The following is a 19,186-nucleotide window of genomic DNA, read 5'->3' on the forward strand; positions in this document are numbered from 1 at the left end:
TAAGTACTTTTTCACATAGCCCATAGTTAAATTATGGCATTTGCTACCACAAGACATAGCGATGGCCACCAATTTGGATGACTTTAAAAGGGGATTAGATAAATTAATAGAGGAAAAGGATTTCAATGGCTACTAATCCTGATGGCTATGTGCTTCCTCCAGTATCAGAGGCAGTATGCCAATGTACACCAGTTGCTGGGCAACTCAGGTGAGAGGGTGCTGTTGCCACTCATGATCTGATTGTGGGTTTCCCGTGAGCAGCTGGTTGGCCACTATGTGAACAGAATGCTGGACTAGATGGACCTTTAGTCAGATCCAGCATGGCTCTTCTTAGTCAGTACCTTTAGTACTGGACCTTTAGTCAGATGGACCTTTAGTCAGATCCAGCATGGCTCTTCTTAGTCAGTACCTTTAGTCAGATCCAGCATCCATTTTTATGTTCAGTGTTAAGTTTAATGTTTGAGAATGAACTAAGGGATGGATGGTTGGAAGGGAAAGGAGAGGCAAAGTAAGGAGAGTTGGTACAAGCAAATACAGTTGCAGATAATTTGATGGGGGGGTACAGAATGAGGGGGTAAATCAACAATTTCATAGGAATGATTGGTTTTGAGAAAGGCATTGAAGAAAAAGAAGAAAATAACACCATGTGAGTGTTCTGGAAGAAAGAAGTACCATAACAATGTTTTGTTCAGTGTTATTTGCTGTCACGAATTTAGCACAATTTAGCACTGTCCTTTATACCTATTCTTCCCCTCTCCCATTTTTTTCCTCCCTTTATAGTCAGCGGATACAACAGCCTTGAGTCATACAGTATCAGGCCTTAAGCCAAATACAATGTATGAGTTTTCTGTCATGGTCACAAAAGGTCGAAGGTCAAGCACATGGAGTATGACAGCTCATGCTACTACTTACGAAGCAGGTATGTCTCCATTTGGTTTCTACTTAGGAGTTTTCAGATTTGACTGTTATTTTAATTGCTTTTTAAAAAGACCCACTTCCATTATGAACATAGACTGAGTTTTACCTTGCCATGTTTTGCTACATGTTGAAAGTAGTATTAAAAGGAAAGGCATTTAATGACATCCATTACAGTGGGTAGCGAAGCAAAGCAGGGACTTCATTCAGCAACTTTTACTTGGTTCCAAGCCAGGTTGCTGCATTTTAATAAATGAAATAATTACAATACCGGCCCAGGTCAATGCATTGAACTTTTCCTGCCTACTAGGAATGATGCACAACAGAAAATTGAGGCATGAAACCACCTTTGGAACACTGTCCCACATATGGTTTGAGAGGCAGAAATGGTGGCAAGTTTCAAATGCCTCTCAAAAATACACTTGTTCACAAAGGCTTTCCCTAACCTATAAGGATGTGCAAACTCACCCCTGTCCGGGTTCTCTAGATGCCCTCCCTCCCAGCCCCTGCCCCCGCTCTCTGGTCCCTGGACTGTGCTTGAGCCCCTCCCACACCTGGCAAGCAACCCACACTCAGCTAGGGGTGTATGGATTCCCCACTGTCCATTCTGGTGGGGAATCCATGGGGGGGAGGCGGAACAGCTCTGGCTGCTTGCCCCTGGACCCATCCTGTTCACCTCCATGCTGATTGCCATTTAAAAAAAAAAAAAAGGCGATCAGCAGGATGTGCCCATAGACTTATACACAAAATAGAGCCGTGAATAAGTCTATTGGCATATCCTGCCGATTTCCTTTAAAAAAAATAAAAAATAAAAATGGCGAATGCCTGCAGTGGAAGAAGCAGCCAAGTGCCGTTCTGCCTCCAATCTTCCTGGAGCGGAGGTAAGTGGTGCCAATCTGCCACGGATTCCTGAGGCTGGATTCCAAAGAATCCAGCCTCATTTGAATCCGTGGCGGATTTCTCTAACATCCCTACACTCACCCCAGTGGCCTTGTTGAGCTCCGCGATCACCATTTAAAAAAAATAAATAAAATGGTGATTGCAAAAGATGTGCATGTTGTCATATACATGCATTTTAGCGATTGCCATTTTATTTCTCAAAAAATGGCAGCCGCAAAGCTCGATGAGGCCACTGGGGTGAGTGCAGGCCATTCACGAAGCGCTGGCAGGGGGCAAGCAGGGGCAGGGGCTCAGTGAGCGGAGCTCAGGGCAGGGGTGGTTCTGCTGGATTCCTGGACTGAATCGGGCACTTGCACAACCCCTACTAACCTATGAGGGACTGTTACTACCCTTTGTTATTGTTACGGTGTTGTAATGTTTTTAATTCTTCATTTTTTAATGTGTTTATGTACAACATTTATATACTGCTCCATATCTAAACAGATTCTGAAGTAGTGAACAATAAAAGATAACAGAATGAAACTCCATATTAAAACTGTGTTATTATCTTGTCTTCATATTGTTATATTGTATTTAAATATGAACCGCTTAGAGATTTAAATTTATTAAGCAGTATAAACGTATTAAAATTAAATTAAAAATACAAGTAAAATTAAAGATCAGATGAAAACCTGGGTAAAAATCCATTATCGTTGTTGCTGTTGCTGTTGTTATTGTTTTTGTTGTGGTTGTGATTGTTGTTGAGTTTTGTAGTAAGCATTATATACTAGTTTATAAAGACCTCAAGGAGCCTGTTTGCAACCAACCCGAGATGTGTAAAGGCAAAGTCATGCTGTGACATTATACATTATTCTTCATTTTCCTATGACTCCTACACATAATAATCAATTTAGCAAGACAATCATGAAGAATATAAGCTGCCACATTTCTCATGTGTAACTTCCCCAGGGTAGTAAATGAAAGAAATTAATGATTCTAATCCATAAGTATTATGCAATGGGCAAAATCCACTGGGAAGTTCTCTTGCAGCAGTGATCTCTTGTGTCTTATTCATTTCAACCTCTTATTCATTTTATTTTATTTATTTATTCATTCTTTCATTCATTTAGTTTCATGTCATTTCATTTCATTTCTATACTGCCCAATAGCCGAAGCTCTCTGGGCGGTTCACAAAAATTAAGACCAAAGAGCACACAATAAAACAATATAAAATATACAAAACATTAAAACCTCAGTATAACAATTTGTTGTTGTTGTTCAGTCGTTCAGTCATGTCCGACTCTTCGTGACCCCATGGACCATAGCACGCCAGGCCTTCCCATCCTCCTCTCTCTCCCGGAGTATGCTCAAGTTCACAGTATAACAATACAACCAGAATAGAATTTGCAGCAATGCAGGGATTTATAGATTTAAAACAGCAAAGCTAAAAGTCTGGAAAGTTAAAATGCTAAAATGCCTGGGAAAATAAAAAGGTCTTCACCTGGTGCAGGAAAGAATACAGTGTAGGTGCCAGGCGAACCTCACCAGGGAGCTCATTCCACAGCCAGGGTGCCACAGCAGAAAAGGCCCTCCTACTAGTAGCCACCCGCCTCATGGAGTTGGCAGGGGCTCATGGAGAAGGGCCACTGAGGATGATATTAAGGTTCAGGCAGGCACATATGGGAGGAAGCTCATTCCAAAGGAGCTTGCACAGATCTTGGTGTTGTTGGATTGTGCCCTGTGTTATTTATGTTTATTTTTTAATATTTGTCATCTTAACTATTTTTCTGGGTTTTTGCTTTTTTCTAAGCCCCGACCTCTGCTCCCAAGGATTTGACAGTCATTACTCGTGAAGGCAAGCCTCGAGCTGTCATTGTCAGTTGGCAGCCTCCATTGGAAGCCAATGGGAAAATCACTGGTACGTTCCTCTTCTATTCTAAGTCTTTCTTTTTCACATCTGACACTGCAAGTTGTATGTCCTTGAAGAGCTCCACCACTCTGTCAATTTCATTTCTCCTTAGTTTCACATTTCGTGACCTTCATTTAATTTCAGCCCACTTCTGCATTGCTGTATGAACGTATGCATTTTCATTCACACATCTCCTAATATAGGCATTTTGCGCCCTTTTTCCCAAAGTACACATTTTTGTGTGCAGTTTTTCATTGGATCTATGAATTTTGCAAGCTATTTTCACTATTATAATGCATGCGGAATTTTCTGTGCCTAATTTTTCACCATTATGCACATTTTTGTGCTCAGTGTTCCCCAACGTGCGCGTTTGGTGTGGTGTGCATTTTTTGAGTCGAGGACTGTATTGCAACATTTGGAAAATCGTGAATTTCAGTATGCAATTGTGTTCCAATTGGCTTGTTGGTTTGGGACATGTGAATTGCATAAATTTGCATAAATATTTATACAAGACAAATTTCTCAGCCACCCTGTCTACCATGCAAGTATGGGGTGGGGGGTGGTCTGGATTAGCAGAATGATACAGTTCCAACCCATAACGGTTCTGGGATTCCAGCCTCTAGTCAGTTCCACTCCAGTTAAAACTCTAATCACATGTCTGTATGTCAGAAGTTTCTGCACATTAGCTAGTCCTCTTTTCACATGCTTTTCTAAGGGGGAAAGTCATCGTGAAATTGCACCATTCCATGGGAAGGTGCTTTATCTTGAGTCAGGCCATTGGTTCATCTAGCTCAGTATCATCGACACTGACTGGCAGTGTAGCAGGGCTTCAGGAAGCATCTACGGGCCACCCACCACGGGCAAGAGCAACCTGTGCTCGGCCATCGCCTGGGCCTCCAAGAGCTATGGCTGTGTGAACTGGAACAATGAGAACTTCCCATTCAACGACATGGTGGACAAGCATGTCAGCTGGTGGGAGGAGGGGGTGATGAAGGCCTCCTTCGTAGAGGCGGCCAAGGCCCTCTTGGGCGGCACACCGGTGTGGGTGGACCAAAAGCAGAAGGGTTCTCAAGGAGTCAGGTCTACCCCGGTCATGATCACCTCCAACACTGACATAACCCATGTTCAGTGTTCCAACACCATGAACTATGAACACCGGCCTGCTCTGCTTGACCGCATGTTCAAGTTCCAGTTCAATGTCTGGCTTCCCTCTGGGTGGGGGCTGATCGAACCGGGGGATGTGGGGGCGTTCTTCTCAGCCATGCAGGTATTGGACACCATGGAGCAGGAGCCCATCCCCTTTGAGTTTCTGGTGCCCCGTGTCACTTCCTACAGTGGGCCCCACCCCCCCTTCAGCAAACTGGTTAAAAGGAAGGCCAAGGACGAGCAGAAGGCAGAGCAGTGTGGGGTACCAGAGGCCGCAGAGACCTCTGTTCCTGCTGGTCCTCTGCGTGCTCCCCCAAACACCCCCGAGCCCGGTCCGAGCAACAGCCAGCATGCTGTCACTGAGACGCCAGACCTGTCTTGTGCAGAAGATCTGGCCCAGCTCTCCTCCCCGCTCATGCTGGCCAGTCAGGTACCTGAGCCCCGAAGAAGCCAATGACTGATCCTGGGTCCATTAGTGTGAAAAACATGTGCCTTGCCACTGAGCTACAGTTCTTCCCAAAGGAATCTGTCTCCATCTGTCTCCATTGAATTCAAAAGGGAGCTAGCAAGAGTCTGCAGCACTACAAATACCTGATTGAGTGCAAGCAGTACTGCTGAATCCCCTGTTATTTATTATATATTACAGTTATGAATATGCTGCCTTTCTGGATACAAATCCCACCAAAGCAGCTTACAAGCAACATAAAAGTAAAATAAATCACAATAACGAACTCACAACGACCAACATTAAAAAAATTAATCAAGGTCCTTTCCGCAATGACATTAGTAGTAATGGTGGGTAGGGATGGCAGAGAATTTAGGGATGGTGGAGAATTTCTCCCCGAATCTTCAGGGGGCCAAGCGCCAACACATTCGGCCCCCCGAAATCGGCGGTGAAATTCTCTGCCCCCCCACCCCCCCTGGGAGGGGACTTACTTTGGCGAATGTCCCTCCCGGCAGCGGGTCCCGGCGGCGGTTCGGAGGCATTTCGTCACAGGTGGGGGTGGCGGCCGGTCTCCTGACCGGGTGCCGCCGCCACCATTGCAAAAAAAAAAAACTAAAGTAAAAAAAAAAAAACCTGTGATAGGCTACGTAACGATTTACGTAGTCTGTCATGGCTAGATTTCCAAAGTCAGCCATGATAGGCTATGTAAATCGTCACGTAGCCTATCACGGGTGACTTTGGGAAAAAAAAAAGTGCTTACGCAAATGGCGGCGGCCCATGGGCACCACCATTTGCGTTCCTTATTTTGGCACGTCTAATCTACGTAAAGATTTACGTAGACTATGGCGAAAATAAGGGCACGCTATTTGCGTTGCCCTTATTTTTGCCGTAGTCTACGTAAATCTTTACGTAGATTAGACGTGCCAAAATAAGGAATGCAAATGGCAGTGCCCATGGGCCACCGCCATTTGTGTACGTAGGGATGGGGGAGAATTTCTAAGGGGAGACGGGGCGCTTCTCCCCAGCCTGAATTTCGGCCAGGCGAGGCGGGAAGCCTCCCCCCCGGCCTGAATTTTGGCTGGGCGAGGAGGGAAGCCCCCTCCCCAGCCTGAACTTCGGGGGGAGCAGCGAAGCACCTCCCCCCCACCGTGAAGCAAGCTGCGAGACCAGGTAAGTGACTTTCATGCATCCCTATGTGTACGCGCTTTTTTTTTTTCTTCAAAGTCACCCGTGATAGGCTACGTGACGATTTACGTAGCCTATCATGGCTGACTTTGGAAATCTAGCCGTAATAGGCTACGTAAATCATCACATAGCCTATCACGGGGTGTTTTTTTTGTTTTTTGTTTACTTTTTGTTTCGCGGCCGGGGAGACGGGGCGCTTATCCCTGGCCTGAATTTCGGCCGGGCGAGGTGGGAAGCCTCCCCTCCGGCCTGAATTTCGGCCGGGCAAGGCAGGAAGCCTCCCCCGCTTCGCCTGAACTTCGGGGGGGAAAGCGAAGCGCCTCCCCCCCACCACGAAGCCAAGCTGCGAAAAGGTAAGTGACTTTCGTACATCCCTAATAGAATTCCACCACGGATTTCAGTGAGGCAGAATGCACTGGCATTCAGCCCCCCGAAATCTGTGGCAGAATGGCCTGCCACCCCCCCCTGCCACCCCACAGATTCCCCCCGGGATGAAACTTACCTGGGACTGATGTTCCGGACAGCGGCAGCTCCAGTGGTGGCTTCGGCAGCAGTGGTGGCTGGTCTTTTGACTGGCTGCCGTGGCTGCCATTTCCATTCTGGTCTTTGCCATGATAGGCTACATAAGTATTTACGTAGCCTATCATGGCAAGCCAAGAAAAAAAAAACAGCGTAAGCAAATGGCGGCCGCTATGGCGGCCGCCATTTGCATTCCCTATTTTTCACCGTTTTATCCTATGTAAATATTTACGTAGGCAATTACGGCAAAAAAAAGGGCGCTATTTGCGTTTCTTTTTTTTCGCCGTATAAACCTATGTAAATATTTACGTAGTATAAAACGGCGGGGGGAAAAAGAAACGCAAATAGCGCCCACTATGCTATTTGCATCCCCCCCTTTTTTTTTGCCGTAATTGCCTATGTAAATATTTACGTAGGATAAAACGGTGAAAAATAGGGAACGCAAATGGCGGCCGCCGTTGCCGCCGCCATTTGCGTATGCCTTCTTGGGGGGGGCATGCCGTGATAGGCTACGTAAATACTTACCTAGCCTATCACGACAGCCTGGAAGGATGCAAATGGCGGCCGCTATGGCGGCCGCCATTTGCGTCCGTAGCAGCCCATCTGCAGCCGGAAGTCCGGCTGTGGACGGCCCTGGCCGGCTGCTCCACGGAGCCGCCGCAGAGCAGAGCCGGCTGGGCAGGATTCCAGGGGGGAGGACCGGATCGCCTCCCCCCCCATCGAGGATTTCAGGGGGAGGGACGGAGCACCTCACCCCCCCAGCAGATGCCCCAGCCGGAACCAGGTAAGGGATTTGTACATCCCTAATGGCAGGTAGAAGGGGGTCTCATCTTTTGAAATTACAAGTTTTCTTATTAATGCTAAAAATATTTAATGCCCCCTCCCCCAGTCAACCCCAGGAACGTATGAGAATTTTAGTTCACAAATCATTCAAAAATGCCACAGTCACAACTCTGAATGAGAGCTCATGTTCTCAGAAAATGTTTGCAAATTCCCAACCTCGCATTCACATTGAGGAATGTGCACTTTAAAAAATATACACTTCAAAAAAGTGCACTTTAAGAAATGCACACTTTTAGAAATGCATATTTTAAAGTGTATTTCTTTTAAAAATGCACACTTTTTAAATAATGCACATTTTCATGCTTTAGTCAATGGGGAAAAGTGCACATTTTTGAAAAATGTGTACTTTTCCCATTCAAAATGTGCACTTTTCCCATTTGAACAAACTGGGAAAAAGAACAGGTCACAAACGAGAACAGGAGTGAATTGAACTGAGCTTTGAAGTGAAGTTTGGAAAATCTTGGCATCCCTGGTTCACCCATCCCTAGGGATGTCGGAGAATTTCTGAGAATTTCTCCACGAATCTCGGTGAGGCCGAATGCCAACGCATTCAGCCCCCTGAAATTGGCTGTGAAATTCTCCGCCCCCCCGCCCCCCCGGGATGGGACTTACCTCCTGCGAATGTCCCTCTCGGTGGCGGGTCCCGGCGGCGGTTCGGTGGCGGTTCGGCGGGGGCGGGGGCAGCAGCCGGTCTTCTGACCGGCTGCCGCCGCCGCCATTACAAAATAAAGTAAAAAAAAAAAAAAACTCATGATAGGCTACGTAACAATTAACATAGCCTATCACGGCTAGATTTCCAAAGTCAGCCGTGATAGGCTACATTAATTGTCACGTAGCCTATCACGGGTGACTTTGGGGGGGGGGGAAGTGCGTACGCAAGTGGCGGTGGCCCATGGGTGCCACCATTTGTGTTCCTTATTTTGGCACATCTAGTCTACGTAAAGATTTATGTAGACTACGGCGAAAATAAGGGCAACGCAAAATATGCTGCCTCTATTGCATCCGCAGAGTGCTGTCCCAGGAGGCTGTACAAGTGGTCTGGAGCCTGGTCGGTCCAGTTGATCCGGAACTGCTGGAGCATTCTAAGGCCTCCTGTGAGGCCTTGGCGAGGCACTTTGCAGATAAAATTGATCAGATTAGGAGTGTTATTCCATGTGCTGTGGATACAGTTAGTGAGTGAGGGGCAGCCTGTGGCAAAACGGTTTTGTGGGATTGGTTCCAGCTTCTTCCTTCTGATGAACTGGCCAAGGTGCTTTCATCTGTAGTGTAAAGCCAACCACCTTGATCCCTGCCCATCTTGGCTCATTATGAGCTGCAGAGAAAGGCTGGGTGAGGGGATCAGGGTGGTGGTGAATGCCTCCCTTGAGGAGGGAGTGATGCCATCAGACCTCAAGGAGGCAGTGATAAGACCGCTTTTAAAAAAAGCCCTCCTTGGATCTCCAAATTTTGAACAACTTCCTCCCAGTTTTGAATCTGCCATTCCTTTTTTTTGCCATTCCAAAATCTCCTTTTCTGCTGCCTTCATCACCATGTAATAGGCTGAAGATACAGCTCTAGCCCATGTCTGATCGCTTTCGGAGTGAGACTTCTACCACTGGTGCTATAGCCGTCTCACCCCCTGCTTCAGAGCTCATAACCACAGATTGAACCATGGTGCGGTTCGAACCATATTCAGGGGCAGAGGGGTTTCAGAGCCACCCAATCTAATGCCCCAGTGGTTGTGGCATTCCAGCCACCCACCAGGGTCTCGACAGAGTGGCCATTGGTGTGCTGCAGAGAATCCCCAAGCATGTTCAGGAATCCATTCGGATCCATAAGACATCTGAGGCGGACCATTTTAATGGGTCCTTCACCCCTGCAGAGGTGTTGTGGAACCAAGAAGTCCAACATCATCAGGTAGTGATCTGACCATGACAAGGGGGTGGTGGATATACCCCCGACTTTCAGATCACTCCCTGCTTCTCCAGAAACAAACACAAGGTCTAGACTAGTGCATGACCGGTGACACGGGTGGGCCCAATTGGAATCAGCTCCCAGGAAGCCATGGTCTCCATGAAGTCCTGAGGTGCCCCCATGAGGACAGTCTCTGAATGAACATTGAAGTCCCCCAACACCAATAAGTTAGGGGACTGTACACGCACATCAGAGACCACCTCAAGCACCTCGGCCAAGGAGTCAGTTGTGCAGTGGGGTGGGCGATACATGAGAAGTATCCCCAGGCTGCCCTTCAGGCCCAACCTCCAGTACATGCACTCAGCAACCTTGATCTTCTGGAGAGGGGGTCTGGTGAAGACCAAGGACTCCCGGTAGATAACAGTCACTCCCCCTCCCTGATCCCCAGCCCTCGGCTGCTGTGCATATGAAAATCAGGCTGGGCACATGGCTGCAAGAGCTGGAGCAGTGGCCTCAGCCAGCCAGGTCTCCGTAATACATGCCAGGTCTGCACACTCATCCTAGATCATATTATGGATGACAGATGTTTTCTGGGTAACAGGCTTAGCATTGCAGAGCAGCAAACAAAGGCCAGAAGGTGGAGTCATGCCTCCCCCAGTCATCCTTTGGCTCTGGACAGGCCTGGAACAGGTGACAGATGTTATACATCTCTCTCTTGTTCCCCTTACCTGGCATGGCCTGCCCCTAGAGCTCCTCCAGCGCCTGCCTGCATTAGGGCAAACAAAGCTGTTTCCGGGCTAAAACCAGGCCAGGCACTAGGGATGTCAGAGGAATCTGTCCAAGGGAGCTCACTGAGCTTTCATCAGCTCAGACCCCTGGATTTTGGCTCGTTTCCCATGAGCTGGCCTGATTCAATCTGCATCACACCGGGCCAGCTTGCAGATTTTCTGGGGCTCTTCTTATTTGAGTAAATGGCAATTTGCACAAATTTTGGCCACCGTTTCAATAATTTGTGCAAATTTCAGCCAGAATTTATGCACATTGCAGCTGTAATTTGCACATGTTTCTATTAACGGAAATAAAAAACTAAGAAATGGGAAAAGTGCCCAGATTTGGGGCACCATGGCTCTGTTCACAAATGCAAGCTGAGTCAGGGATGCTGTGGAAATCCAGCAAGCCCAGAAAGGGCCAGATGAGATTCCCCAGCAACAGACACTGCTACCAGACACTGGCTCGAAATATATCTAGAAAATTAGTGTCATCCAAAAGTGTTTGGAATTATATTCTGTAGAGACTCCAGCAGTAGCATAATCTTTTTCCCAGAGCACCCACTGTTGGCAGCATGTTGAAGCTGCTCCTGTCATCTTCTTTTCTTTTCTCCTTTTTTTTCTTACTTGTCTTTCACACAGGGTGGTGGTGGCAAGAAGTTCTAGTAATTAATTCAGTGCAAACATTACAGGAAGCATTGATGAGAAAGAAAGACCTTCATCCCCCCTCCCTCTCCATGGAAGAAAGCACTACACAGTTTAAAAACAATGCCGTCCTTCAGAGCAAAGGTCTTCCAATGAGTTATGCTCAGTGGCAATTAGCGATGGCTCATAATAAGCAGGCTGTTTGGTGATAATGTAAAACATAACATGCATAATGATAGGGTGCCTGGCCTGACATGTTATGGTGAAATTTATTGGTGGATGTTTAACTTTGTAATAACAAGGTAAGGCACTGATGATCTGAAACCCCTTAATACTGACAGACAAGGACTGAACTTAATGAGTGGTATACAATGACAAATCTTATTCCCCAAAATATTGCTATAACATCACCGCCTAATTAAGATCTCCATTAGGAGCCTGTAATGTTAATTTGCTATGAAAAATAGAATAGAGCTTATTTAAAAAAAAAAACACACAGTGAGAGATGTTGCATTTAAATGATCCCTTTAGGCTATGAATAGACATCTCCAAAGCATCTGATTATTCTGAGAAATATTGGTGCACAGTATGGTCTCATGAATATGAACAATGGGCTTAGAGGCCTGAAAACCTTCCACTCAGAGTACATGTATAGCATCACCCTACCAAATCATAGAATTTCCATATCGGGGGGCAGGGAGGATATGATTCCAGTGTTCATAGGAGGAGACTCTGATAATGTCATTCTATATATACATACTCAGAAGTAAGCCCCACTGAGTTCAATGGGACTTGCTCCTAGGTAAATTAGTATAAGATTGCATGGATGTTTCCCCATTCTCTTCTCCATATCAAGAAATACGTCAGGCATACAACACGGATTCCCTGATTCTACTCCTATACATAGAAATAACTCTCCTGTGGAAGCAAATGGAGCAGACCCTGATCATGAAGAAATCCCATGTACTTCATGTACCACATGTTCACGTCAAAAACTCATAGGGTATTGGTGCAACTTTTGGGGGGAGAAAGCTGGATTTCTCCTCCATATTGCCATGACATTTCTGTTACCACCTAAGAGACCCACTTTGCAAACAATGACATCAACATTCTGGGACTCACTCTGCATGGAGAGAAGCAGGGCCAGTGTCAAGGTTAGGCATGGTTGATCACAATTTATGCATAGCTAAGCACTTTACAGCTGCAATTTGTGTAAAATGTGCTAATTACAGCAATAATCTACCCAAGATAAGCAAATTGCTTATGCAATTTACATATCTTTCTGTTTTTAAAGGGAAATATTTAGACAAAATCTGCAAGCTGGGCCGGGAGCTCTGGGACAATGCATCGAGCCCAAAGAGGGCTGGATTTACCCACAATAGACATCCCCCAGACCAGACCCAGGCAGATTCGCACATCCCTAGGCCCAGACAACAGTGGTGGTGAGAAGGAGGAACAGTAAATGCCACAGCCTACTTGCCCCCTGGCTCTCTGCTGGTCAAACAAACAAATGGCAGCAATGATGAGGATGAGGATGTGGAGCAACAGCAGCTGGTCACAATGGTGGTGAGAAGGTAGATTCACTGAGGCAGAGGGAGCATTGAGGGTGCCTTGCCCGAAGGTCCTCAGAAACCTGGAGCCAGCCCTGGAGAGGAACATGGACAGGACATCCCATAGGAGTATATTAAAACTCATCCCTCCCTTGCCAGGCCATTGTTGTTCAAATTAATACATTCAGCCATTCTATAGGCCACACAGACCATCCCCCATGCTTCAGATTGCTGCATCTGGCAGCCCACTCTTTTGCACATCTTGCTTCATGGACTGTTTGCAAAAGGAGCATGAATAGTCTGTGTGCTGAGAGCCTGAAAAGGACTGAGCTATTGACCAAGGTAAGACGTGGGAGGATTTCTGTTCCCTGTGAATGGCTGGGTTCCTTGCAGTGCATATCGCACAGCAGCACCAAGAAAAGAGTCTGGCAAAGGAAGGTGGACTCCTAAGGGTACTGTGGTTGAACCTACACACAGGAATGTTCCAAAGGCCCATGGAAGTTGTGATGTGCACACAGAGCTCCCACACGAGCGACCCATCTCAGAGATACCATCACCTTTGTAGCAGGATTTAACCATAAATCTTAACCCATCATTAAAATGAATGGAAGGAGCATTATTGCACATATTGTATCACTGTGTGTTCTGAGAAATTTCTAGAGACATTACCATGCTCTGCAATAGGCTGCCTGATACATTGTAGTGTGTAAGTACTAATCATGGGATTGCAGTGGACAGCAGGGCAGACATTTCAATTGGCTCACATGAGGAGGTATGATAACTGTGTTGTCACAGACCAGTTTTAGTTCCATTGCAGCAATGCAGCTACATCCATCTAAGGAACTGTTGGGTTAATCAGTAAGGGAAATGCAAAGAATTGTTACAGGTTTTGTTTTGCTTCTTTCTAACTTAATTACCTTACCGTTGCCAGAATATATTCGTATGATTCTCATGAAAACCCTGTAAATGATGAACAACATTAATGCCACTTACTCTAGTACTAGAACACTGAAGTCTCAACTCATAATCTTTATGACTGTCTGTTGGCACAAGTTCCCAACTCTGAATTTGACAACTGCAATGAATATGTAACCAATATGACCCTCAGCAATGCTACATAGATATTCCATTGGACAGTTATCCCAAAATATACTTATGTTCAGTTCTATTGAGAGGGGTGGGGGCAGCTGGATGCACAACTCTTGCAGAAGCTGAGCAGAGAGTGCAGGGGGAAACAGAGGTTAAATGTGTGTATATATATTATATGTGTATGTGTATGTGTATGTGTATGTATATGTATATGTATATGTATATATATCTGTGATGCAGGTTTCCATACACACGTAACTACTCTCAATGGGATGCACATTCCAAATCACAACTAGCACAACTAAAATCAAACATGCATGTGTCAACTTGCCACTATACTGGCCATCCATTTGAAAAACTGCTTTTTCAGGGAAGAAAACTAAGAATCCCAGTTGCGAGGTTTGGAACAACAAGAATACCTAAGGCGCTGCTTGCCATGTCAAGAAGCTTCTATTCTTAAAGGCGCCGTAAAAATAATTTTAAATAAATAAAAATATCTGAGAGTGTGGGGTGGTGAAGCAGAAAACCCCATGGGGAAAAAGGGACAGATTTTGCCCATCCTTTAGTCATGTTCAAAAGCTTACAAGGCCCTTCTTTGGATAGCTTCTTCAAATTGCTTTTATATACTGATGGCTGTGGATGAAATTTGCATGGCTGAGACAGCTGAAAACACATTTCTGAAATTGCACAGATTGCATCAGCCACGCATACAGATCTCACATGAAGGTTCCAGTTCCCACAGTTAGAACACAGGAGTACAGCACAGTCTGGAGCCCGACAGCAGCCTACATGGTCCTGAAGTGTTCACATGGAGGCCAGGCCAACAGCAGGTGTAAACTAGCTCTTAGCAATACAGATTAAGATATGCATAAGGCAACTAACAATGGGTGCAATCGAAACCACTGAAATCAAGAGGAAATGGTCAGTTGTTACTAATGGTTGCAGAATGCACCCTATATACATGTTGCATTTGAGTAAATCTGAACATGTGCACTAAATATATTAAGAGGAAGAGTATGCATCTCTGTTTTGCAGCTTACATTCTGTTCTACACATTGGACAAGAATTCCCCCATTGATGACTGGATCATGGAGTCAATCAGCGGCGACCGGCTTACCCATCAAATCATGGACCTCAATCTGGACACGGTGTATTACTTTAGAATACAAGCTCGTAACACCAAAGGAGTGGGGCCTCTCTCAGATCCCATTCTCTTCCGGACTCTCAAAGGTTTGGATTTGCTACTTTATTTATTTAGATATAAAATGAAGAGCCAAGGCTTCCGATCACAGCGTAAGGCACGGTTCTGAGTTTCAGGCCTTCTGTGTTCCTTCTTGCAAGATTGTCAAACATTTCAGCATAGCTGATTGCTGCCAGAGAGGAAATAACAAACAGCAGAACCATGTTCAGCAGAAGTTCAATGTGCTCAGTTGTAGTTCAGAATAATGAAGAGGCTTTGAATGCATCAAAACCATTGAGGGAAAGATGAGTGAAATCATGCCAGTTACAGCAGCATCAAACATGGAACTTTCTTTGACTGCATTTCCTCCAGCTAGGCTTGTGTTCATTTCTGTATTGATTTCTGACGAGTAAGAAGCTAGTAGTGATTCACTCATTGAGGTTAATGGGGGTTCAGAAAGGCAATCGGCTTTCCTTGTTTTGTTTGTTTTACGCATTAAAAAGTAATAAGAGCAGCAGGATTGTTTCATGTACATCGCAAAGCTTTATAGAAATGTTGTACAGGAAACATTTTCTCCGCCCTACATTAAACAAATAATCTTTATGTCCGGAATGGCTGTTTCTAGAGCTTCAAGCTTTTAGCTGTAGACCAGTGGTTTTCAAATCGTGTTCCAGGAAATCCTGGAGTTCTCCCACATGTACCAGGAGTTCCTTCAGGAGAAGATCAGTAATGGCGGTTGAGCTTAGCAGGAAGTAGGGCTTGGCCCCAAACAGCCAAAGTCACAGACTATCTACTTAGAAGAATGGGCCCCCAAATACAACTGGGCCTCCAAATACAGAAATAAGATGCATTAATATCTAAAGAGGAGGAGGCCATGAGACCATTATGTCAAGAGTCTAAAAAGACCTTACTGTACCATTGGGGGTGCTTACTGTTAGCAGCAGTGCATGTCTTCTTTTCTTTATCTTGTTTATTTTATCTGGCACAAGCAGTGGTGGTAGAAACAGCAGTGTCCTTCATTCAATGGCCTGAGCACCATTTTGTTTCCCCCACAATGCCCCAAATGTCACTACGTTCCATGGCTTTGTGTGTGTGTGTAGGGGGGGGGGAGGCAGCCACCCATGGGGATCCCTATTTTTCCCTACAATACCCCAGAATTACACTGTGTCCAGAGCATTATGGGGAAAACAAGCCAATCTGCTGAAGACAAGGCTGGAGTCAAGGGCAGGCATGGTCGGGCACCTGCTGAGGGCCCACACCCAAGCAGAGGTTCACTGACAAGAGCCCCTTGGAGTTGCTCCTCCTCTTCACCTCTGCAACCCCTTGCACACCTGCTTAGCACTCTGGCCCAGACAAGAGTGGTAGTGAAAAGGAGGAGCCTGTCATGTTCCCTTGGCCCCCTCCTTCCTCATGGACACACACAAGAAGAGAGGCTTCAGTCTCACGCCTTTAATTCACTATCAAGAGGTTTATTACAGATGTAAATCCCCGAAGACTCTCAGGCTACAAAGGAATGGCAACAGGGGATCCAAATGGGAGCTACGATGTTGCCAGCAGTTTGAAACAAGACTTGCTGGCTAGAATAACTTAGGGAGAGATGTACCTCCTTCCAGTGATGTTCCCCTACGTTGACCCTCATGCATCGCCAACCAGGTCGACCGTCTGAGCTCCACTTCTGACTTTTCCCTCTTAGCTCTGTGCCACAGTCTAGCATCCCTCAGGTCATGCCCTGCACTCTCCTCCTCCTCCTCCTCCTCCTGGGTTCTCATGGAGAAGAGGGCAGGCTTCAGGCCCAGCCATCTGGGTGCTGGCCTCCTGAGAAGCACACCTATCCATATCTGAGCTCGCTCGGGAAGATGCCTCCCCTGGTTCTGGCTGTTCCCCTTCTGAATCTGAACTGCTAACTATCTCCATCCACTCAGAATCAATCCTGACAGAGCCACAGATTCCACTGCCCACTTGCTCATTGCCTCTCTGCCTGTCAAGCAAGCAAGAGGTAGCAATGATGAAAAAGAGGATGAGGAGCAATAGCAGTTGGTGACAATGGTGATGAGAAGGCAGACTCACTGAGGGAGGGGCCCACTGAGGGGGTCTTGGCCATGGGTCCTTCAAAACCTGGAGCCACAACTGGATGAAAGAACTGCTCTGCTGCTCCTGTCACCATCTTCAGTAGTGGTGAAGGGGAAGAAAGTGAGAGGATACCAGACGGTATCACTGATGGTTCGGCGCCTCCCAAATTTGATGGCAAATTTCTCCCCCTTTCCAAAAAACTCTGAGGAACCCCTACACGCATGCACACACACACACACACACACCACTCACATACTGTTTTTGTTACTAGTAGTCTTCTATTACAGTCTGTATAGGAAAGTATTGGGCATATTCTAGGTTGCACGTTTAGCATATCTGAGACCACTGTGAAGCCCAGCAGGCCTGGCCAACATCTCAAATAAACTGAGCGTATGCCCCAGAAAGTATGCCCTGCAATCCTCTGCAACATCATCAAGATATATGTGGTAGATGAAGCCATGCAGAAAATTTGAAAACTCTGCATTAGAGCAATTCTAATGATTCATTTATTGGGAGTTGTATCCTAAACGGACACAACAATTGAAGACCATCACACAAAGTAACTGAAATATATCATCATAAAATGAAGATGCAATCCATATTTCATTGCATATTTCCCATCTTGGGGGTGCTGTCTCTAACTAGAATGGTAATATAAAAAAGAGATGAGCCAAAGCTGGAAATAATGCACCAGGTTCCAAATCCATCCAGATGAACTATTCTGAAGGTTTAGTGCAGAAATTGGCAACTTGTAGGGATGGTGGAAAATTCTGCCACGGACTCCAGTGAGGTCAGATTCTTAGAATCCAGGGACCCCGGAGTCCATGGCGGAATGGACCACCCCACCCCGCCACCCTGCGAAGTCTGACCCATTCGAATCCTACCTGGCAGGCTGGCACCACTGGCTCTGGATCCGGCTGGGTCCGTCCGCTGCTCCGTGTGGATGCAAAATGGTGTCCAGCATAGCAGACTCCATTTGCATCCTTCCCTTTTTGCCATGATATCTTACGCACTCAAATGGAGTAGCGGATGCCATTTGCGTGCCTCCCTTTGGCTGTGATAGGCTACGTAAAGATTTATGTAGCCTATCATGGCCAAAGGGAAGCACTCAAATGGCATCCACTATGCCAGATGCCATTTGCGTCTGTAGACCAGCCACGGCCGGAAGTCCGGCAGCAGCAAGCCCTGGCTGGCAGCTCCGCAGACTCACTGCAAAGCGGAGCCGGCCAGGGAGGATTCCGGGGGGGACGACCGGATCACCTCCCCCCCCCCCGTGGACCCCCCAGTGGACCCAGGTAGGTGGGGTCCATACACACCTAGCAACTTGGGGGGGTATCCGGAGGCCACTTTTGACCCCCTTGGAGCCCCCTGTGAGCTGCACTCCTGCTGCCATCATGCCACCAAAGTTGGCAGCAGCCCCCAAAATTGGCAGTTTTCAAGCTGTCTATTTTTTTTTTTACTCTTCTGTAGTTGTTTGCTGCTGAAATTCAGTGACAAACTACAGGGGAGGGGGAGGGGGAGGGAAGGTTGCCCCCATGAGTTTGGTGGCATGACGCCACCAGTACCAGAGGGTGGCAGGACTGCACGGCATGTGGAGACATGTTGCCCACCCCTGAATCTTGTTTGTGAAAATGTATAACCTAAAAGTCTCAGTTTCCTTCCTTTCTTTATCTGCCTTCCTGTCTGTCTGTCTTTTTATTTCTGTATATAGCTCTTTTTGAAAACAAGGTGGTTTGGACTTCTTTATTCAGTCCAAAGCTATTTCAGACCTGCAAAGTACATAGCTATTATTCCCATTTTACCAATGAGAAACTGAGGCTGACACGTAGTAACTTTTCCAGTGCCACGTTCTGACTATGAATGCAGTACATCACCCCCTCCCGCATGCTGATGATATGATTTGTTTCAGTACCATGAGTAAAATGAGCTAAAGTTCTTGGTGTGGGTGGCTTCCCCCCACCCCCACAATTTCTTCTAATTTTTGTCACTTACTTCATGCTTCCTGGAGTTTGGGGTGCTGGAGAACATGTATTAGCCAGGTTACAATTGTCGGTCCCAACCAGCAGTACACACAGGGGAGGGATGTTTCATCTACAGGGAAACGGGGAGGGGAGCAACCTTGGGCTCTGGCAGCCTCATGGAATCTGGAGG

General features: G+C 46.4%; 1 protein-coding gene across 1 annotated transcript in view; it reads left to right on the forward strand.

The window, feature by feature from the left end:
- Positions 1-19,186, forward strand: part of DCC (DCC netrin 1 receptor) — a 1,145,836-nt gene that overhangs the window by 955,991 nt on the left and 170,659 nt on the right. Inside the window, exons 22-24 of the mRNA XM_084829640.1 lie at positions 781-919; positions 3,605-3,712; positions 14,821-15,015. Coding sequence (XP_084685766.1) covers positions 781-919; positions 3,605-3,712; positions 14,821-15,015 — 442 coding nt within the window. The remainder of the gene's footprint in view (positions 1-780; positions 920-3,604; positions 3,713-14,820; positions 15,016-19,186) is intronic.

Source organism: Heloderma suspectum, chromosome 2 (assembly GCF_057233095.1).
Source record: "Heloderma suspectum isolate Gila_16-S chromosome 2, 16-S_ref, whole genome shotgun sequence".
Lineage (NCBI taxonomy): Eukaryota > Metazoa > Chordata > Lepidosauria > Squamata > Helodermatidae > Heloderma > Heloderma suspectum.